The 23,003-nt window shown below is 45.7% G+C and overlaps 2 protein-coding genes across 4 annotated transcripts in view; one reads left to right on the top strand and one right to left on the bottom strand.

Moving 5' to 3' along the window:
• The first annotated feature begins 6,619 nt into the window (after positions 1–6,619).
• On the top strand, positions 6,620–21,470 carry TLR2 (toll like receptor 2). 3 transcript variants are annotated; one of them, XM_037495846.2, is made up of 2 exons: positions 6,620–6,672; positions 16,492–21,470. In XM_037495846.2, exon 2 carries the CDS (start codon positions 16,508–16,510, stop codon positions 18,863–18,865), a length of 2,358 nt encoding a protein of 785 aa, XP_037351743.1. In that variant the 5' UTR covers positions 6,620–6,672; positions 16,492–16,507; the 3' UTR covers positions 18,866–21,470. The 3 variants fall into 3 exon arrangements, with proteins under 3 accessions (XP_037351743.1, XP_037351742.1, XP_037351744.1); XM_037495845.2 differs by lacking the exon at positions 6,620–6,672 and adding an exon at positions 12,007–12,148; XM_037495847.2 differs by lacking the exon at positions 6,620–6,672 and adding an exon at positions 12,638–12,653.
• RNF175 (ring finger protein 175) overlaps positions 21,008–23,003 on the bottom strand; it is a 28,905-nt gene continuing 26,909 nt past the window's right edge. The window contains exon 9 of the mRNA XM_037496330.1: positions 21,008–21,342. Coding sequence (XP_037352227.1) covers positions 21,222–21,342 — 121 coding nt within the window. The 3' untranslated portion in view covers positions 21,008–21,221. The remainder of the gene's footprint in view (positions 21,343–23,003) is intronic.

Here is a 23,003-nt window from a genome sequence, read left to right as displayed (position 1 = left end):
ATTCCCAGGTAGAAATCTAACCCTTTGCACTCCGAACCATTTTACGATATTTTGATTTAATTTCTTGTGCCATTTCAAGATAAAACTTCAGGGAAACATGCATGTCTCAAAAAGTTGCGTTGAAATAACCTCAATTCCCCGTAATCACTAATAAATTGCAATGTCCCCGGAGAGGAGACATCCGAGTGATATGCTAGAATTCCGATGTCCCCTGAGAGGGGACAGCAGAGTGCAAAGGGCTAAGTTTTTATTCTGCTATATACAAAAGTAAGAAAAATATCTTCACTTTTGCCTCATATCTTTAGCTCTAAGTCTGAAATCAGTGAAGGGAGGTTTTATTCATTTTAAAATGGGTGCCGCCTCCTGGGGCTGGCCCTGTTCCCCAGGCCATGCTGCCCTGACACATTGCAGAGAGAGGGACAAGGGAGACACAAGCAGAGTTAAGGGGACTGTGGACATCCGTGTGCATGTTGATGGCAATGTGATACGTGTGGGGAGATGATGGCGGGCACTTTGGGGCGGTCAGAGAAAGTCCGAGGAAGTACATCTGAGGAAAAACTTGAATGACAGGAAAGCACCAGACAGGAAAGAGCCAGTACATTGGCCTTCAGGCAAGAGACAACTGTTGCTTTGGGGCCCCTGGGCAAGAAAGAGGGGAGGCCGGGGAAAGTGGGCAGAGGGCGCCCCCTTAAGGTCACCTAGGTCACTGAGCTTTCACTTTAGAGGTTATTTACCACAGATGTCCAAGTCAGGAGCTCTTCACACAGGATTATGCTAATACTGGGCGGAAGCTGAGAATCACTTCCTTAGTCAAGGAGAAATGCAGACCAGTCCTGCCTTCCAGGAGCTTTGGCTTGAATGGTGCACTTGGTAAAGAGCATACCCTTTGGGGCTGTGCTTCCCGGGTCTAAGTTTATATTCTCAATTTCCTCAAGCCTCGGTTTCTTCCTCTGTAAAATGGCGGTAATAGTTGTAACACGACTCATGGACTTGTGAAGATTAAATGAGTGTGTGTTTAGTGCCTGGCACCTGGTAAACCCTCCACTGGCTGCTACTGGTATTTGATACCATGACGATCATCAACTTAAAGCACGTGAAAGACGAGTGTGTAGGAAGTTAAGTCTAGGATGGGTGGGGACAAGCGAGGCAGGCACTTCCACTCATTGGTAATGAGATTGGCCGGCAATGTAGATTAAGCCCCTTGAAAACTCTCCTAGGACTGGACCACTAAGGAAAACAGTAAACGTATGCACAACAATCAGGCGTTAGTTTTCTGTTGCTGCCATAAAAAATTCCCATAAATTTATTGGCTTAACACAGCACACATTTATTATCTCACAGTTTTGTGGGTCAGAAGGACAAGAGCAGTCTCCCTGGGCCAACATCAAGGTGTTGGCAAGGCTGTGGCCCTTCATGCAAGCTCCAGGGAGAATCCACTTCCTTGATTCTCCACTTTCTGGAGGTCACCCTGCTCCAGCGCCTGGTTCCCTTCCTCCATCTTCAGAGCTGACGATAGGGCATCTTCTGATCTGCCCACTACTGGAGCATTTTTCTTGTTTTGAGGTTCACCTGATGAGATTGGGTCCACCTGGATTATCTCAGCGTCTCAAGCTTCCTAGCTAGCAGAGCCCTGTTTGCTATGCGCGGTCACATCCTCACCAGTTCCAGGGTGCAGGGTGCAGGGCGTGGGTGTCCTTGAGGCAGGGTCTCTGTTCTGCCGGCAGATGATGGACCAGCATATTCAGGACAGAGTGTGGAGCAATGGTGAGTGAGAAGTAAATGTCCTGCAACAGGCATGTTTAAATGATAGAAAGTACAGGTGGGGGAATCCTATGACATCACTAAAAATTGTAGGAGAATGACATCAGCAATGAAAGTAGGATGCAAAGTTTATATACAGTATGAACCCTAACTCTGTAGGGGGAGGGGAGGTGATGCACCACCAGGTGGGGGGAGACTGTGAGTGATTGGCCTTTTTTGTATCTTTTTTGTGTTGTTTATTACAAGCATGCATTACTATGACCCCATTTTCCCCCCAGTTTTAATTAAATCTTAAGGGAAAGTATATTTTATTTAACAATGGGGAAACGTAAATAGGTTAAATACAAATGCTGAAAGTCCTAGTAAAATTTACATCATGCTATTAAAGTGCATAATTTAAAAGGCAAAGGCCAAGTGAAATGTTCGCTAAGCATTTGCTAATAAAAATCCTATAAAATGAGGTATGTAGTAATTACTTGAGCTAGAGTTAACATACATAAGAATGTCTTTAAATACTTGTATAGTCAACATACAAAATGCAAGGCAGTCTAATTACAATTAATCAAAATACTGGACAAGTATTATAAAAGTCACCTTTAAAATACAACTTTGGGAGAATATATGTATACTATAATATTTTTGCAAACTCAAATTAACATTTCAAAATAATTATTTCTGTGTGACCCAGACATTTGCACAATTTACTGCTGCTCCTGGAATACAGAGGTGTCAGTAAAATAGACATATTTATGTATGTAGAAAGTATATAATATTTATAAAGGAAACTTACTTTTGAAACTGAAATAAAAAACTTTACCCAGTGTCATTTTATCTGCTTAATTGATTGTTTTTTCATGCACTGTAGCTGTAAAACTTATATAAAATCTTAAAATGATTAAGATTTTGACCAAGCCCTGACCTCAGGGTTAGGTACACTGGAGTGAAAAATGACCATTCAATATTTAAAGCAATTCCTAAAGCAAATAAAGCAAGCAGTGCCGGGTGAGGCCAGGTTCCCAAATCTGTCCTGTGTTCTCGATCCACACAGTGCTACAGAAGAGTCACCAACCACAAGTTTGCATTACCTCTTAAATTATTATTTTTTTTTAAATCATTAAAAATTTGCCCAAGGGCTTCCCTGGTGGTGCAAGGGGTTAAGACACAACCTGTGGAGCTCTCTGCAGCCACTGCAACATGAGTTCGATCCCCAACCAGGGAGCTACCCACATGGCGCAGCAGACCTCTCCTGACTCACCCGCTGTTCCCCTCAGCAGTGTATTTCAGTCAATCTGCCTGTTCTGTTTCCTACTTTGTCTCTGGTGAATCCTCTCAACCCCCACACCTCTGGCCTGTATCCCAGTTCTTGAATGCATAAATAAATAAATCTTTAAAAAAAATTTGTCCAAATCCAGAGTTGATTTTGCATTAGTTAGTTGGGCTAACTTAGATTATGCTGCAGTAACAAATGGATCCTCAAACAGGCTCAGATAATACTCCAGGGCAAAAGTCCTCTGGTGCAACTAGGCAATCCAGGTCACTCAGCTCTAGTGACATAGCCACTCCCCTCCCTCCCCCCCAAGAGGTCTCTGTTTTCCATTCCAGGTACTTGGGGCACTCAGCTCACTGGTGATGGCCCCACCCCACCGTGGCACCTAGCTTGTCATTTTTACTCACAGCACATTGCGAGAACTAATCAGTGAGTCCACTCAAGGGGAAGTAGTCACTTTCCCTTGTCTGAAAAGAGGAAAACCAGCTATTACTGAGAGATACTAATATTTAACCACACATACAGTGTTACAGACGGTTCCTTTGTCCCTAGTTGAGGGACTTTGGTGTCTAAACCCCAAGACAACCTTTCCTCCTCCTGAGGAAAGGTCCTAGACTCCAGCAAAAGTCTGGCTTGAAGCCCTGCCGTGTGTCTCATGAGTTCCTCAAAATCTACGATCCCCCGCAATCCACAGCCACCCTCCAGACTTCCCCATACTGAGGAGCTTGATTCATACCCCAGGGCCTAGGGATTATGTCCTGGCTAGGAGCCTAACCTGGCTCCACAGACACAGTGGATGTTCCCCGTGTTGCTTTTATTTCAGAAAAATAAAATTTAAGATAATGGGCACAAATACATATCAATTACTCAACTACTGTGCAAAACCCTTTTCAGAGTAACCAGTGTGCCTGATACCTAGGTTGTCAGGAAGGACTCCTCGTTGGGTTAATTCTGAAGCAGAATATTGAAAAACAGGTAGGGCCTCCCTGGTGGTGCAGGTGGTTGAGCACCGCACTGTGAAGCTGTCCACAGCCTCTGCAACGCAGGTTTGATCCCGGCCAGCCAGTGAGAGTCCCACATGGCGCAGCAGACCTTTCCTGTCTCGCCCGCTGCTCCCCTCAGCAGTGCATTTCATCAGTCTGCCTGTTCTGCTCTTCACTCTGTCTCCAGTGAATCCTCTCACCCTCCCGCGCATCTAGCCTGTACCCAGGTTCTTGTATAAAAATAAATCTTAAAAAAAAAAAAAAGAAAGAAAGAAAAACAGGTAGTGGTTAAACAGGAAGTTAAAACATTGGCTTCCTAACAGAAAGTGAAATGAAGCTCTGCTGGGGAGGAGATTAAGGCGGAAGCATTCTTGGAGGGTCTGATTTCCTGCCCTGGCCAAGAGGAGAAGGATGTTCAAAACACTGTGAGAGACAACAGGCTGGGGAGGCTGTGCTGGCAGGAGGCAGAGCCAAGCAAGTATGAGGAAAATAGAGGGAGGCCAGCCTGGTGGCCAGAAATGGGTTTCAATGGCAGGTTGAGAAATGTTTCAGAGAAATGACTGTCCAGATGGAGCAGGAGCTTGGGAGGGAGGTTGGGAGGGAGGGGGCCATGCCAGGGACAGTCAAAGGCTTCTACTGCTCAGAAATTTTTCTGTAGAAATGATACTGGGGTTTTGCCCACAGCAACCTTCCCTGGTCTTCTCCCTCCTTCTGTGTTACCTCCTCCAGCTCATCATATGCCTCTCAGACACTGACTTAAATCCATTGTGGGCTCTTTCTCTGTAAAGAAAAAGTGGGGGCACCTTTATTATTTGTTCTGTTGGTTGTAGAAAATATACATCAGGGGCCTCCCTGGTGGCGCAAGGGGTTAAGCACCGCACGATGAAGGAATCTGCAGCCTCTGCAGCACGAGTTCGATCCAGGGCCGGCCACAGGAGCAGACCTCTCCTGTCTCCCCTACTGCTCCCCTCCGCAATGTGTTTCAGTCAGTCTGCCTGTTCTGCTCCCCACTCTGTCTCTGGTGAATCCTCTCACCCCCCAGCATGTCTGGCCTGTACCCCAGTTCTTGTATGCATAAATAAATAAATATTTAAAAAAAAGGATTTTTTTTTAATCCTCCTCACATTTAATTGGTGACTAGATCACTCATTCATTCAATCAGAATTTATTTCATCGTTCCTTCCATGTCCTTTGGCAGCCTGTTCCCTCGTGGTTTGCTCATTGAATACCATTGAGAAGTAGCCAGCTTCTATTTCTTCGCTCTGCAAATACCAATGTGAACAAGCTAGGCCTGGGCCTCTGCTATGGAGCTGATACCCTAGAGGTGGCAAAACACACTGCATCTGGGCCTTATTGATCACTGAGGAACAACCTCAAAGCTTAATGACTAAAAATGACAACATTTATTACCTCCGTTTCTGGGGGTCAGAAATTAGAGCACTAATCAGCTTGAGTGTTCTGTCTCCCAATTTCTCAGGTGACTGCAGTTGGGGTGTCTGTCAGGGCTACAGACATCTTGGGGCCCCGGGGTGGTGGTGGGGGGAGGATTGCTTGCCAGCTTTTTTGTGTGCTTGTTGGCTGCAGGTTGACCTCATTTTCTGATCATACCTTCCATGTGGGCAGCTCACAATATGGCGGCTCAGTTTATCAGAGCAAACAAGGGGAGAGAAAGAGAAAATGAGAGAGAGAGAGCGCGCGCATGCATGCACTCAGGTCAGAAGTCCTGGTCTTTTGGGACATAACTTCAGAAGTGACATCCATCACTTTGCTATATTCTGTTTGCTAGAGGTGCATCACCAGTCTGGTCCACATTCCAGGGGAGGAGGTAACACAAGGAAGTGGAGGTCATTGGAGCCACAGCCGAAGGCTACTCACCATGGTCATAAGTAAACAAGATTCTCTCCTCTGAGGCTGCTTGTTCTATGAATACTAATGAACAGATAGGTCAGAACAAGTTCCACCAATGACTCTGTCCTCCATCAAATCCACAAAGCTAGTCACAGAGATTATCTAGTCATTTGGCAATTCCTAGCTGCAAGGGAAACTGAGAAAAGTATTTCTCATTGTTGGTGGGGCTCATGGCTCAAAGGGATTGTTTCTGAGCAAGAGGGTAGAATGAACTTGGAGAGGCAACTGGTCCCTTCTGCTCTAACTAGAAAGAGAATGTCTAGTCAGATTTTCAAGATGCAATATCTTATTTAGACTCTCCAAACAAATAAAAAGGCACGCTAAATATAGCTATGACTATGTATTTTGACCGCCCAGAAGAGTTCGTATAACAGGAAGTAATTCAAGCTCAGTAAGATTGGGGTGGCTTTGCCATCCTAAGTAGTAAGTGGAGTGATGTTTATGTTTGAAACACACTGAGTGCTATAAAATAGTCACAGAGAGCGGGACTTGAATCTGAGGAGAACATGAAGAAGGTACTGGGAGCTTGGTCTGCGTCTCCGTCAAGCTTCTGAAGTACACACACACATTCAGCCTTTTAGCAACTCTGATTGGCAAGTTGCTTTTTCAATCACTTTTAGAACAAGCTTTTCCAACTCAAGTTAAAGGTGCTCTCTACGCAGAAGAAGACACGAGAACTTCCACAGTTAAGGGACTCCCACAGAAGAGGCAAGATGGCGACACAACACGTTTGCTCTCCATTCTTCTTGCTTGGTGAGTTGTGCTAAATTGTACAAAAAGTGGTAATGAGAATAATAATAATTACAGACTACTTTTCACCTCTGCCATCTAATTTAACTTTTTTTTAAAGATTTATTTGTTTATGCATACAAGAACTGGGTGTAGGCCAGAGGTGTGGGGTGGTGAGAGGATCCACCAGAGACAGAGTGGGGAGCAGAACAGGCAGACTGACTGAAATACATCGCCGAGGGGAGCAGCAGGCGAGACAGGAGAGGTCTGCTGCACCATGTGAGTAGCTCCTTGGCCGGGGAGCAAACTCGGGCTGCAGTGGCTGCAGACAGCCTCATTGACTGCGTCCCAAACCCCTGTACCACCAAGCAGGCCCTAATTTAAAAATAACCGGAAGTAATTTTTAAATAACCCTTATAAAGGTAACATTCCCAAGAAACATTGGCCCAGGTCTAACCAACACACTCAAGGCCACTCACACAGGAAGGGTGGGGCCCAAGTTGCTGTGTCATTCATCCTGCTTCTCTTGGTAAATATAGCTATTTGCGCAGTTCTCCGCCCTTTGAGAGGATGAAACTCTGAAGAGTCAGTGCTCTTCAAGACCACACCAGCGGAAAGCCCCTGGTGGATACTAAAATCAGCTGCTGGAAAGATGTGGCTGCAGATTTGATATTTAGTGTTCACCTCCTGACTCTGCTTCACACTAGCTTCCTAATCTCTCTGAGCCTCAATTTGTCCATCTGCTAAATGGGGCTCACCACTCATTCGTGGGGGTGTCTGGAGACTTCTACCTCATGGGGAATGTTTTCATGTTGGCCCTTTTGGAATTACAGTTCCACTGATCTCTCCCTGCCAGACTGAGTTTCTCTAGGGCAGGACCACGTCTTCTGTGCTCCTCACCCCTGGAACGCACACAAGACCTGATGTATAGACACACTGAATAAACCTTTGTTGCCTAAGAGCATATATCAGGCACCTATCAGATGCTGGATGCTGATTACTTTCTTTAACCTGAATTGGCTCCTGGGCAGATGGCTGAGGGCCAGGCAGGGCCCCCTCAGTGCTCTAGGAGGTTCAGGTCCTTGCAGCCGTCACTTTCAGTTCCTGAAATGGAAATTTCTTGAAGCACATTATGCAAGTGGGGCCTAGGGCAGCAGAATCACCCCAGCTCCAGTTCCTGGCATATCTGGTATAGCCACTGTTGCACAAGTTTCTGAGAACTGTAATAGAATGAATCTTGTGTTGCCACGAATGCCAGGGAAAACCTTCTCAGGGGTCATCCCTTGTTCCTGGAAAAGACAGCAACGTTCTTTTCCTTCCCAAGGTGGGGTCCCGCGCCGCTATCCTCCAGTCACTGCTGGGCCTGCACATGAGGCCAGAAGTCTCCATTAACAAAGAGGCCAACGCTTCCCCCAAGGAAGTTTTCATGAAGTAGGTTCCTCCTCACCTCCTTCTGTCCCCTCTCTATCCTGGGCTTTGCATTACTCCACTTCTGAGGGATCTCCCTTCTTCCTGAATCCTTCCACCCTGTCCCAGCTGAACATAGATGAGGTGGTACGTTCTGCTCCAAAATGGCACCTCTGCTTATGCCATCAAAACTCTCATTTCTTGAAATAAACCGAGCTTGTAAAAGGAAACTGTAGTCATATTAAAGTGTGGCCATAGGGGTGAAAGCGCTGAGACGTAACCCCTAGGCCACCAGGGGGACCCCATTCTGACTTTCTGCCAAACTTCACGGTGTGCTTTGACTTCTTTCTTCAAGCTCTATTCTGGGATTCCTTTTACAGTTCTTCCAAATTATGTTCATTTATCCACTTATTTCTTCTACGGTTTTTATTGAGCACCTACTCCATCGAAGTTACCGAGTAAGCACTGAGGATGCAATGTTGGCGCTGAATCAGACAGAATTCCTGTCCGTGGCCTTGCAAGAGAAACAGGCATCGATCCCACAAGTGGAAGAATAGTCAGGAAACGGAGCTAAATGCTCGGAAGGAAAGGAACACATATCTGGGCAACACGAGTGAGGGATGCGATGGTGAAAGAAGGCCTGAAGGAGAAGTGACAGTGTCCGTGGCGGCAGGTGCTGGTGCTGGTGGGGGTGGCGGTAATGATGGTGATGATGGAGTGAAGATGGAGGACAGTGATGCTGGAGTTGATGTCATGGTGACGGGGGTAGAAGCTTAGGATGGGGGAAGTGGAGGAGGTGGTGGTAATGGTGGTGGTGACAGAGGAGGGTGACTGTGGAGTTGATGGTGAAAGTGAGGCAGTGCAGCGGGGACTCTGGCAAGGGGGAGAGAAGGAACTGAGAGGGTCATCTTTGTGAACGATGAGGCCACCAGACTGTTGGAAGATCTTGCAGGAAGAGGACATCCATGAGCAGGTGCCAAAGTCTTCAAGTGGGAGGAAGATGAGAAGAGGGCAACATAGGAGGGCATGAGAGCAAATGGCCCAAGGAATTGGTTTTCTTACCAAAGAGGGAAACTGACAGGGATTCTCATTCATATTTGATGGGGGTGTGGGGTCCCTGGATCTGAAGATGCCCTTTGTGGAACATCTTGAAATATCCTGAAACCATGTTGCTAGTCCCGTCAAATACACTGAGAGTGGCAACTAATCACCTCCTGGTAACCTGCGTGGGTCGGAGCTGCTCCAAGGTCAATGGTGATTTACACAGTGAGATCTGAACAGTGACTGAAGGCTCAAAGCAACCAAAGCGAAGGGAGGGCAGAGCACACGGGCAGGACCCCAGGAGCAGGCTGGAAGCAAGGCGATGGCCGCTCAGGCTAGAAGTGGGGAGACAGGCAGCAGAAAAGGGGGAGCTGCCCTTAACAAGGGGAGGAGGGAAGGACTTGGCAACATTTTTTTGGCAAGTTTTTTCCTTAACCAATCAAATTTAGTTTTCTCAATGTTGACTTCTTAAAAAAATGTCCTAGAAAATTTTTGACTGCCAAAGAGATAATTCAGAGGTTTGGTTTGGTTTATGAATTAATATTTAACTTGCTAAGTCTACAAAGTTAAAATTCTTGACCTTAAGTTTTTAGGTTCAAGTAGCTATTTATGAATCCACCAAAATTAAAATATCATTTAAAAAGGTACTTTGGCGGGCCTCCCCGGTGGCGCAGCGGTTGAGTGCTGGGTTGCGAAGCTGCCTGCGGCCTCTGCGGTGCCGGTTCGATCCCCGGCTGCTCCCCGGCCACTGGAGGAGGGTCCCACATGGCGCACAGACCCCTCCTGCCGCCCGCTGCTCCCCTCAGCAGTGTACTTCCGTCCTTCTGCCTGCTCTGCTCCCCGTTCTGGCTCTGGTGAATTCTCTCACCCTCCCGCGCTTCTGACTGTACCCAGTGCTTGTATAAACAAAACAAACAAACAAACAAACCAGCAAACAAATAAATAAAGCATGCCTCTATTAAAAAAAAAAAAAAAAGAAGACTCTAATTAAAAAGGTACTTTGGCTTCTGTTTGCCCCATTCACTATCTTAGCCAATTAAACTTTGAAGTAGTTTAAATTGCATATATAATTGTACTATATTTGACATATTTTTAAGTGTCTCAGTTGTTTGACACATCAAAACTTTCCCTACATTATTAAATAACTCTTCCATATTCAACCAATACACTTATAAATATGGTGAACTTTAAGTTCTTTAAATGTTTCAACATATAAGGAATGTTTCAGACATGCTTTTACAAACGGAAAATTTTCAACTTAAAATCACAGCTGCAAATGAAGTACACATTTTAAATTAGAACAAGGAGCCTGACCTTAGAAAAATTCTTCCCCAAAGGTGACAAATCATTAAAACCCAGTATTCACAGATTCCTTAGCATAAAATATTTGTCGCAGAAATAAATTCTAGCCTTTTACCCAGGCAGAGGAAGAACAAGCGGTGCTTCAGAAATGGTGAGGTCAGGAGAAGCTTTTTACTCATGCATGAGGTCCCAGACCTGGGTAGCCCCGTAAGGTCTGAGCACCTGTCTTGCAACAAAGGGTTTCTGTTATCCACAACCATCTTACATTGATGACATCGGTTAGCAAGCACAACTATTTTCTGCAAAATTCTTGGACAAAGGGGGAAAGATGCAGGCCTTCGGGGATGGTCTTTGAGAGGTAAATCAGCTTGGTGGGATGTTCGACCTTGCTAAAATGTAACCTCGTTTAGATAAACTCAAACTTAGATGGAAAGCTCTCTAAGGAAAGATTTATTAAGTAAGTAAACTTGTTATTTACAATTGCATTGGATTATTTAGTGCACCAGGCCTATGAGTCATTAGCAGGGTGCTGGAAAGATTTATGTGCTTAGCAGTTCCCTGTCATATGAATGTAAATACTAGCTACAAGTCTTTCAGAGGTCCTATCTAGAAGCTGCATGGGCCAATTATGATTGGCCATACAATTGCCAGAGGACAGTAGGCTCCAGGCTTTGAAAGAATTTACCCACTTGTGGGAAGCCACTGTCCCTTCCCATATAACTTGGGGAATTCCTTCTTCGATAGTGGGCCAGTGCTAGCCACCTGGCAGCTGGCAATGTTCTCTCTGACCCTCACCTTGGCACACTGATGCCCAATCCTTACTGAGGATTAGGATGTGGAGTCAGGCAAGAGAAAGGAGCCTGGATTTGGGTCAAATTCTGGTTCCAATTTCAGTTCTCTCATTTACAAATTGCAACAGTATTTTCTATGTGCAGAGGAGCAGCAAGAAAGTGTCTTTAGCCTTCCATATGGATTTGTGAAGAACAAATGTGACTATGAAAATAAAGTGTAATTTATGGATGCTTTGGTGTCTGATTTGGAAAAAGTTTATTTCCCTTATAAGCATTTCTCACTGCCTGAGATAAACTAGTTTCTGTGGCCACAAGGAAAGCCAAGCTAAGACTGTTTCTGCAATCTCTTACATAGAGAATTGGGGATGGATTGGACCAAGAGAAGGATTTAGGTTCAAAACTACAGGTAAAGGGCCTCCCTGGTGGCGCAAGGGGTTCAGCACCGCCGCACTATGAAGCACTCCGCAGCCTCTGCAGCATGAGTTCGATCCCTGGCACAGCAGACCTCTCCTTTCTCGCCCGCTGCTCCCCTCAGCAGTATATCTCAGTGAGTCTGCCTGTTCTGCTCCCCACTCTGTCTCTGGTGAATCCTCTCACCCCCGCATCTCTGGCCTGTACCCCAACTCTTGTATGCATAAATAAATAAACCTAAAAAAAACCCAAAACAACACAGGTACAGTGGGAGCCCCGCAGACTTTCCCGGGGAGAACAGGGCTGGGCTGGAGAGGGAGCGCCACCAGGCTTTGCACAGGACCGGAAAAAACATCCCTTAGCCCTCTGCCTGTCGGGCAAAAATCTTCCTGTGTGGGTCTGAAGAGTGACGGGTCAGCTGTTCTAACAACAGCCTTGGAAGTAGACCCTGGAGGCATAAGGTCGGTGACTAAGCCTGCAAAGGCCGGACTTCCATCCCCCGAGGGCGCAGCTGGATGCAGCAGTGGAGCAGAAACACTTGCTTCGGGGTAAGGGGAGGTTTTGGATGCCGGACGTTTAAAAAAAAAAAAAAAGCAAACAACAAGCCCATCGCTGGGCTGCGGAGCCTTCTCCTCGGTTGTGAAATCCGGCGCTGCGCTTGGGAAAGTCCCCGCGGGAGCCTCTCGCCTCTCGCTTCTCCTTTCCTTGCCCCGCGACCCCCGGCCTCGCCGCCAGCGCCTCCCGGAGCCGGCCCCGAGCCAGCCCGAGGTCCCGGGGGCGCCCAGGGGCGCTGACCCGCCAGCCCGGCCCCGCCGCTCCGGCCTCCACGCGCGCATCTCCCGAAGCCCAGGGGCGGGGCGGCCGCGGCGGGTGGGGCGCTGCACCCCCTTTGCTGCCCCGGCGCGCTTGCCAGCGCCCCCCTCGGTCTGCGCTGCCGCGGGCCCGGGCGGAGACGGCTGGAAGGCGCGGCCCGAGGGCGCCCCGGGACCGTCGGGCCCCACGGAGCGCCGAGCCCGCTGCGCGCGCGGCGTCTCCCAGGCTCTGGCCGCGCAGGTGAGGAGGAGGGCGGGGGGCGACGCGGACGCTGGGGATCCCCGTTTTCAGCCGCACCCGGGGCCCCAGTGGGGTGGCTTAGATTTGCCTGGGGGGGGGGGCGGCCGCTCCCGGCTCCCCGAAGGGCTCTGCGCACCCTCCCCGCCGCCTGGGCCCCTTTGCTTAGAGCTGGAGTGACCAGGACCAGGTAAAGGAGTGACCGGGACCAGGTAAAAATGAGCAGGTGCGCCCTGCTGGTGGGGAGGGGGGGAGCTCGTGCTCCTCGAAAGGCTGGATTTCCGTCGCGGTGGCTCAGAAGTGGGATCTGCCCAGGACTTTGGACCTTTGACCCCAGCGGGACCAAGATGGTCTTCATCCTTAGTCTATGAGTCATGTTTCTCATGGGAAATTAACTTAGGGCCTCCCCGGTGGCGCAGCGGGTTGAGCGCATTGCTGGGAAGCCTCTGCAGCGCAGTTTCCATTCCTGGCTGGCCCGGGAGACACCCACATGGCGCGGCAGACCTCTCCTGGCTCCCCTGCTGCTCCCCGCAACAGTGTATTTCAGTCAATCTGCCTGTTCTGCTCCCCACTCTGTCTCTGGTGAATCCCCCATCCCCCACACCTCTGGCCTGTTCCCCAGCTCTTATATAAAAATAAATAAGTCTTTTTTAAAAATTAACTTAAAGCATTTAAGTAGGGACACGTTCATTAAATTAAGGGTGTTTTGAAGTTTCCCCTTATAACTCCTTCTACTTCTTATAAATGACTACCTTTGTTTGGAACTTGGATGCAAGTCAGGATTGTGTTTTTCCAGCTGAGAGAGAAATTGTTCCGGGTGTAAACAATTCAGCTGGCTGAGATGGTTCTAGTGTTGCAGGTCTTACCTGGACTGAGGCAAACTCAAACCTTTACAGACGGGCCACTGGTGGGTAGGGTGACCTGTCTTGAAAGTTGAGATCAAAAAAAGGAAATGGCAAATATTGTGACTCTGAAATCTCACCAGTATTTTAAGTTTCTTCCTGTTCTAGACAAGAGAACTTTGCAACTTTAAACTTTTTACAATGCACGCATTTTATGAAAATTGCCAGAGGTTGACAGTGTGCTGTTAAAGTTTTTTAGCTGTTGGTTCATTTCTTGCATTATTCTAGTTAAGAATTTGGCATGGTTGGTTAAGTATCTTGTTTTGACTTTAGTGAGTGTGCCTGATTTTCACTCATGTAGGGCTTACAGATGATTTGGTTTTGTGAACTTCGTAGAGTGTAATCACACCAACCTGCCTGATCTACCTGCTATACCTGGGCTCAGGGGTAGCCTGTTGGGAACACTGGTGTAGAAGTGGCTCATCCTTAACCTTATTAATGTAGAGCCTCAGTACTGGGTTGTATGTGGCAGCCTGGGGGTGACTCTTAAAGATCTACTCATAATGTGAGTTGTATTCATTCCTTCCAAAAAGTAGACTTGCTATAAACTTACATTTATTTCCCCACCTCATCATTTAAATTTCACATTATTTCTTCCTCATTCAAAGTGTCCACATCTGAGTTTTTGATTGCTAAGAACAGAATGTTTAGATTCTTTCCCTGCCCCCCACTAATTAAAAACAACAACAAACACCCCCAAGCATTGCTTATGCTGTGTACTCAACAGGTTCCTCGTCCATGTTACTGAAGAACTTAAATCTTTCTATGAAGGGCCATGGACAAAAATTTTTTTTTAGTTTTTGAATGTCTGCAAAATGTCCATCCTACTTTTGCCTTTTATTGATAATTTAAAGGTGATAAACTTATAGATTGACAGGTGTTTTTTATCTTAGCTCTTTGAGGGTATTATTCTATTGTACTTGGGCTAGGAGAGAAATCTTTCATCTTTTCTTTTTTTTTTTTTTGCTTGGGATTAAATAGACATTTATAATCGGGGAACTTGGATTTTTCTTCAGTTCTGAAAAATTCTTAATTATTCTATCTTTTAATATTTAAATTCACACCAGCACATGTGGCAAGCTGCATGGGTTCTGATTTCTGACAGGAGATTTTCGAGTGACTGGACCACTCAGTCAACAATCTGATTTCTTTCTTTCTTTTTTTAAAGATTTATTTATTTATGCATACAAGAACTGTGTACAGGCCAGAGGTGCAGGAGGTGAGAGGATTCACCAGAGACAGAGCGGGGAACAGAACAGGCAGACAGACGAAGTACACCGCTGAGGGGAGCAGCGGGCGGCAGGAGAGGTCTCCTGCGCCATGTGGGTAGATCCCCCCCTGCAGATAGCTTCATAGGTTGTGTCTTAACCCCTTGTGCCACCAGGGAGGCCCAACGATCTGATTTCTTTAAGCAGATGATTTTTATTCTTTTTCCAGACCCACAACTCTCTTCTGCTGTGGCTCTACTTAGCCTAATTTTAGCCATTGTCCTTCCCATTCTCGATGTCATTGAGGAATTCTCAGCCCCACAGAGGGGGGAAATGGGAAGAGAGAGAACTAATTCTGATACTTTGTTTTCGGAGAGTTAATGTAGTAAGCAAACACAAAGGAATACAGATGCAAGCAACGAGAGAGCCCAACAGAGCTAAAGAAGGAACAGGGTCCAGAAATGGAGAGAGGAACTGCTGGATGGAGAGAGAGGAAAATAGCTGGGATGGAGCATGTGCAGATGGTTTGACTTCCCCACAGTCATCTGAACAGCCCAGGCAGATGTGAGCATTGCTTTCTGCCCTGAAAGCTCTGCAGGAAGAGAAGTATCTGCTGGCCTGACTTCCCCTCAGCCCAGCAAAGCACCTGCTTGTAGGAGGTGCATGACAATGTTGAGGAACAGGGTTCTTTTCCTTTTGGTCAAAGAGCAGCCTGCTCCCTGCGAGTCCAGAGCCTTCCATTCGAAAACCTCCATATTACTTGAACTAGAAAATTAATACTAAGGTTGAAAGGGAAAAATCAGAAAGGGCCACAGATGAACAGCTTAACTTTGACTCCTTAGTCTGCAATGACCCTTGCAGATTGATACCCAGAACATTCTTCTGAAGAGCTGTCATCCCACTAAGGCGCTGGTGGGAGCCTTGAGTCAAACACCATGCAGAGGTAGGGATCAGAAACAGGCAGAGCAAAAATAAAAGCAAGTGAGCAAACCAATAGCTGCTCCTGGAGCTGCATTCAGTGAACTGAGGTCCACGGGAGGAGGCTGGAGGCAGGGAAGATGCTGCTTAAATAGCAGGAGGTTTAAATAGCAAGTAGGGGTCGGTAATTGCCAGTCCATGTGGTTGAGCCTCACCCACTTCTTAAATGGCTTGCTCGTTCTTTCCTCCATATATTCACTAACTCATTCTTTCTACCCATATTTTGTTTTGTTACTTAAAATAAAGAAACCCCCCAATCTCTCATATTTCCTTGTTCCTCTCTTCCCCCTTCCTGTTAACCTCAGAGCCATCACCACGTGGCATTTATTCATGTCCACTAGTTTTTGTAAGTATTTTACTTTATCAAATCATCTGCTAGGTAAATATCCAGTATTTGTCATTCTGACTTGCTTTACTCTACAAAATTCCCTCAAATGCCCTCTACTTAGTATTTCATCTTTCTTTATGGCTGAATAGTATTCCACAGTGTGGACGTACCACGTCTTTCAGCCCACGTTTATTAAGTCCTGCTGTGTACTCCCAGATGGTCTTGTGCTTTCTAGCCATGGTGTGGTGCAGAGAATCTGTGTGAGTGCTGTTGAGTGTATCAGGAATTGAGGTTTATCTGCAGTCATATATTCCATTAGCTAACCTGAGGCTAACTCTGTGTGTGTTATGTCTCATGTTTCTCAAGAACTGGAATTTTGATGAGCTGTCAAACACAATCACTTATTTGAATCTCTTTACCTGTAGGTTGAATCACTGGACAATGCTACATATTTTGTGGACAGTGTGGGTCTTGGGGACCCTTATCAACCTCTCCCAGGAAGAGTCCTCTGATCAGGCTGCTTCTCTGTCTTGCGAGCCCACTGGTGCCTGTGATGGCTACTCTAGATCTTTGACCTCCATCCCCTCTGGGCTCACAGACACTGTGAAAAGCCTTGACCTGTCCAACAACAAGATAACGTATGTGAGCAATGTCGACCTGCAGAGGTGTGTGAACTTGAAGGTCCTGAAGCTGGGGGCCAACAGAATTAACACAATAGAGGAAGATTCTTTTTGTTCCCTGGAGAGTCTCGAATATTTGGATTTATCCTATAATCAGTTATTTAATTTATCATCCTCCTGGTTCAAGCCCCTTTCTTCCTTGAAATTGTTAAACTTACTGGGAAATCCTTACAACACACTTGGGGAAACATCTCTTTTTTCTCCCCTCACAAATTTGCAAATCCTGAGAGTAGGGAATATTGATGCCTTCACTCAGATTCAGAAAAAGGACTTTGCTGGACTATCTTCTCTTGAGGAACTTGAGATTGATGCTTCCAATCTCCAGAGGTACGAGCCAAAGAGTTTGAAGATCATTCAGAACATCCGCCACCTGATCCTTCAAATGAGGCAGTCTGTCTTCCTGCTGGAGATTTTTGTGGATATTTTGAGTTCCTTGGAATATCTGGAACTGAGAAAGACTGATTTGAACACTTTCCACTTTTCAAAACTATCCATCAGCGAAACCAACCCAGTGATGAAAAAGTTTACCTTTAGCAATGTGGAACTCAGCGATGAAAGTTTCACCCCCATTGTGAGACTGCTGAATTATGTTCCTACATTGTCAGAAGTCCAGTTCGACCGCTGTACCCTTAATGGACTTGGTGATTTTAGCACCCCTGCTATGGACCAAATCAAAGACCCGGGTAACATAGAGACATTAACAATACGGAGCTTGCATATCCCACAGTTTTTCTCATTTTATGACCTCAGTAGTGTCTATTCCCTTACAGGAAGAGTTAAAAGAGTCACCATCGAAAACAGTAGGGTTTTTCTGGTTCCTTGTTCACTTTCACAACATCTGAAGTCACTAGAATATTTTGATCTCAGTGACAATTTAATGGTTGAAGAAAACTTGGAACACTCAGCCTGTGAGCATGCCTGGCCCTCCCTAAAAACCTTCATTTTAAGGCAAAATAGCTTGAAATTCCTAGAAAGAACAGGAAAAATTTTGCTTACACTGAAAAACCTGACTAGCCTGGACATCAGTAAGAACAGTTTTCCTTACATGCCTGAAACTTGTCAGTGGCCAGAAAAGATGAAATATTTGAACTTGTCGAGCACGAGACTCAACAGAGTAACTGGCTGCATCCCCCGGACTCTGGAAGTTTTAGATATCAGCAATAACAACCTCGATTCTTTCGCTCTGCTTCTGCCCCAACTCCAGGAACTTTACATTTCTAGGAACAAGTTAAAGATGCTGCCAGCTGCTTCCTTCTTACCCTCATTACAAGTCTTGAGAATCAGCAGGAATATAATCAATACCTTCTCTCAGGAGCAACTGGATTCTTTTGAAAACCTGAAAACTTTGGAAGCTGGTGAAAACAACTTCATTTGCTCCTGCGAGTTCCTGTCTTTCACGCAGGAGCAACAGGCCCTGGCGGGGGTGCTGGTTGACTGGCCGCAGGGCTACCTGTGCGACTCCCCATCACAGGTGCGGGGTCAGCGGGTCCAGAACGCTCGGCTCCCGCTGTCTCAGTGTCACAGGGCAGCCCTCGTGTCCGCCGTGTGCTGCACGCTCTTCCTCTTGGTCCTGCTCACGGCGGTTCTGTGCCACCGCTTCCACGGCCTGTGGTACCTGAGAATGACATGGGCCTGGCTCCAGGCCAAAAGGAAGCCCTGCAAAGCTGCCCCCCGGGACCTTTGCTACGACGCCTTTGTATCTTACAGCGAACAGGATGCCTACTGGGTGGAGAACCTGCTGGTCCAGGAGCTGGAGCACTTCGACCCCCCCTTTAAGCTGTGTCTTCACAAGCGGGACTTTGTTCCTGGCAAATGGATTATTGATAACATCATCGACTCCATCGAGAAGAGCCACAAAACCATCTTTGTGCTGTCGGAAAACTTTGTCAAGAGCGAATGGTGCAAGTACGAACTGGACTTCTCGCATTTTCGGCTCTTTGATGAGAACAATGATGCCTCCATTCTCATTCTGCTGGAGCCCATCGAGAAGCGGGCCATCCCCCAGCGCTTCTGCAAGCTGCGGAAGGTCATGAACACCAAGACCTACCTGGAGTGGCCCCTGCAGGAAGCTCAGCAAGAAGGCTTCTGGCAAAATCTGAGAACTGCCATCAGGTCTTAAGGCCTCCCTGCAAGGCCCCAGCAGCCTGTCCTTCTGTGGCCGGTGGTGACCGGGGTTCTGACACAATTGCTTGTCAACCACACGATGTACTGGCATTGGGAGTCTCTTACTGAAACCATTAACACTTGTGATTTTATCTAGAGTGCTGTTTTATAAAAAACTGCTACCAGGCTGAAAAAGTGGTTTTGTTGTTTTTTTCCCCCCTGAGACAGGCATGATCCAAGCCCCTTGTGGATACCTGAATTATCTGTGGTCATCGATACGGTTCACTGGGGAATAGCATGAAGGAGCAGATTTCAAATGAACGCGTGGTACAGCTCTCTGACCTGCTTGCCCAGGGCATTCTCTTCCTCTCTGTGAAGCTGCTCTCAGGACAAACAGGAAACATGTACATGTCACTCAGTCAAACTTGTTGCTACTTATGGAAAAATGTGTGTGCCTGTCTTACGCTTTACAGTATATCAAATACCTGGAGGTATTTTTCATGTCAGCTGCATCTATGTCTGTTTTAGAAGGTTCTAAAAGTTACTATCATGGAGTTGTCCATAAAGGAGAATGTCAGATACATCAGAGATCAATTTCAGGGTTCCTTCTTAATTTTCGTGCTTTATCCAAAGGTAAGGTAAGGTCTTTTGTCAACAGACTTGTTGACAAGAATCTTGTTTCATTTCTTTAAACTTTGCCCATGCCGCATATGTAATAATCATTGAATTGTTGAATGTTTGCTGAGCTGAGAAGTAAATGAGTTAAATAATCTGGATGGGGACCAGTTGTAGTACCGAAACATCGAGCAGTTTCTACCAATAGGCAGAAATCTTAGTGTGAGTTTTTCCGTTACAATTGTGATGGAAATTTCTAAATCCAATTTTATTGATTTACCACCTATTAACAAAACTATATATTTTGGGGGTACAGCTTTAGACCTCAATACATGCTTGTATTTTACTCACCTATCACATATCACACTATCAATTTGACCCCTTCTACCCATTCCTCTTTCCGCTTCCCCTTCCCCGCTGGTGACTCCCATATTTTTCACAATATCTAAGACTTCTTTTTATTGTGTTCTGCCGGTTTTGCTTTGGTTATTTATATTTTACATATGAGTGAAATTGTGTAGTATTTGTCTTTGACCTTCTAACTTATTTCACTTAGCATACTCCCCTTAAGTTCCATCCACTTGTGGCAAATGGCAACATTTCATCTTTTTTAATAGCTGAGTAGTATTCCATTGTATGTATACACCACAACTTCTTCTTCCAATCAGTGATGGACACTAAATAGCATTTAGTGCGTTGACCATATTTTGGACAATAGGTGGGCGTCCTCTCTGTGTCAAGTAAACACAATGTCTTCAATGACTGCAGAATCGATGTTGAGTGTTATGTATACAGCACTAGCTGCTTATCAAGTGACTGACTTAAAATCATTTTGGGAATCCAACATGTCATTCCAACATGAATACTTTCTGACGGGTCTTTTTTATTTAGTTAGTTGGTTTTCTTCCTTCCTGCTAAATAAATTCATCCTTTTGGCAAATCTATATTGAATGCCTAGGCTATGACATGCACTTCTCCAAGTGCTGATATAGTAGGAACAAAGCAGATCGTGTTCCTTGCCTGTGTGGAGGGTAAGACAAACAATAAATAATGAGCAAATGTGTCTGTGATAGGGGTTCAGGCATTGAGAGGTGCTACATAGAAAATGAAAGCAAGGTATTGCAATGTGTGTGTGTGTGTGTGTGTGTGTGAAGGGCTATAAAGGGCTGAGTGCATTGGCAGCTTTAGGAAACACAGTGGAACTCTGACCCATCAAGGGGGCGGTGGCACTTGTTCTAGAGGTTTCAGGAATAATCCTCTCCCACAGAAGGGCTTTGGTGGTACCTAAGCTGCCAAGTGAAACAAGTATAAAGAGCACAAAAGTCCAGATCCTTAAGCCATAGGTTATTTAAACACACTGCCTACTTTGAAGATGTTGAACTGATGGGAAGGGATTAGTTATAACTAAATATTGTATGCGAGCACTTTGCAAACCTCTGAAATACTTTACAGATGAGATCTTGGCCAGCCAGACCAGAGGTTGGATGCCCGTGATGGGTTCTAACAAATGTGTCGCATGCATGAATTAGAAAATGATTGTAATGGAAAGAAGCCAAGGACACTTTATTGGTTTATTCCATCATTCAGCTTCCCTTTAAATTCTTTCCACATAGACAAATTGCCATATGTAGGACATCAAACTAAACTCTTGGGATCATCTCTAAAATTTAAAAAAGAATATCAATATTAAATAGAGGACCAAGAATGTAAAAATATTTCAGCATGCAATCCATTGCTGCTGGAGCAAGTCTGCTATACTATTCCAGCCCGAGGGAATAGTTAATGCCTTGAACTACTCCTATCACCACGGGTTGCCAGGCCACCAAATAACGAAGCCAATCCAGGATCTGTCCGTATAAAATGTGTGTGCGCTCCCAGCTAAGTCTCAGTTAAGGAAGTTACTCTGTACATCCCAGTAGCAGAAATCTTCATAAATGTAATTTGCAAATATAGAAGCAGCACCATTTGTAGGCATTGCCTTTCTTGTCAATTCTAGACATTCATTTAGAAGCCTCTGGCATGATTTTTATAGTATTTGCTTATCATCGCTATTTACATGACATCTAATTTCCAAACATATTGACAGCTTACAATAAAATCCCAAAAGTTAAAATAAGAATAAAAGGCAAGGGTTATATACTAAAAGGTAAGGGGACAGGGGACTGACAACCTTAGAGGGGCAGCCAGGACGGGGCACCCCGCAGAGGGAACACATCATCCCCCAGACCCTGAGTTCACAGCTAAGACACTCCCATTCTGGGTCTTTAACTTGTGCCAAGGGGACTTCATTAATAATATCTCTGCAGGTGATTCAGATGCAGCTTTTTCTCTTACTGAGTCTCAATAAAGAGTACAGGTAACATTCAAATGTTTCTCCAGACTATAGAAGGATGCAAACTGTCCTTTGTCAGTTAAGTGATCATTTGAGGTGACAGTGATGATCATAGTATCACATATTATCAATTTTATAGCAAAGGGTTATATGCTGCTGGTTTATAACTTATTTATTAGCCAAAAGTGGTTCTGAACTCTGTTTCACATTAGAGGGGAGATTCAAGGAGAGTGGATGATAAGGGGGAAGGAGCATCTCAACCCATTTGCCTTGGGATGTGCTGAGCTGCCTGGTGGCCGCAGAGGGCACACTGTGCAGTGGCCGGGCTGAGACCTGCAGACTGTCAGTCCACTGTGCCTCTGCTGTCCCGCCTGTTCAGAGGCAGCTTTGGGGCCCAGCCCATGCCAACACCCCACAATAGTGGTGGTGAGGGGAGCAGGAACAGGGGTGCGTCTCCTTTAGCATGGTAAAATGTAGGTGACTTTTACTCAGAGTAACAAAGCTGCCTATGGGGAGAAAAGAGTCATGCTGTTCTTAAGGGGGAGGGTGTGTTTTAATCCTATTTTCTCCCCTGGAATAGACAGGCTATATAGTCTGGAGGTTGAACCTTCCTTGCCATTCTGGACAGGGTCATTACCTTCCTATGACCTTGAGGTTTGGATTTATTCACTTGGGGATCCCTGTTGTCTACAGAATTCCTATCTGCTACCACAAGCTAACAAGGTTCTATCTTTGTTTCCTTTCACTATTACTCTTGCTCAGGTATAGCCTAAGATGAGACAAGACAAGGAGTTTGAAAATCCAAAATCCAAGAGGGAAAACCCTACTCACACATGGAGAAGACCAAGTTGACATACCCTCAGAATACTCTGCTGTGCTCTAGTTTGTATTTGGGCCTTCAAAACTTTTAATTCCTGCTTATGTATTTACTCACTACACTCCCCAACCCCCCATGTTGTCTGTCTATATCTGCCATCTACTTATACATATTTAACTTTCCACATATTTAACTATCTTTTGCACTCTCACATTTCCACTAAAGCCCTTATCGTGGAATATCTGGACTATAAAGAGTAGAACACATCTGCTTTGGCATTTACTTCCTAAATTCTCTTCTTTCCAGAGAGTTCCATAGACACAGGGGACCAAAAAGACCATTACACTGTTTGGAAATAGGTGGTTAGGAAAAACTTATTACTGATAAAAA

This window comes from Talpa occidentalis, unplaced genomic scaffold, assembly GCF_014898055.3.
Source record: "Talpa occidentalis isolate TD23 unplaced genomic scaffold, MPIMG_talOcc4v2.1 talOcc4.8, whole genome shotgun sequence".
In the NCBI taxonomy this organism is placed as follows: Eukaryota; Metazoa; Chordata; class Mammalia; order Eulipotyphla; family Talpidae; genus Talpa; species Talpa occidentalis.
Note: the sequence above shows the minus strand (reverse complement) of the source record. Positions and strands in the feature narration are given on the sequence as shown.

What these genes read in the sequence shown, in the direction of transcription:
- TLR2 (XM_037495846.2), top strand. Translation starts at nt 16,508, where the DNA reads ATGCTACATATTTTGTGGACAGTGTGGGTCTTGGGGACCCTTATCAAC.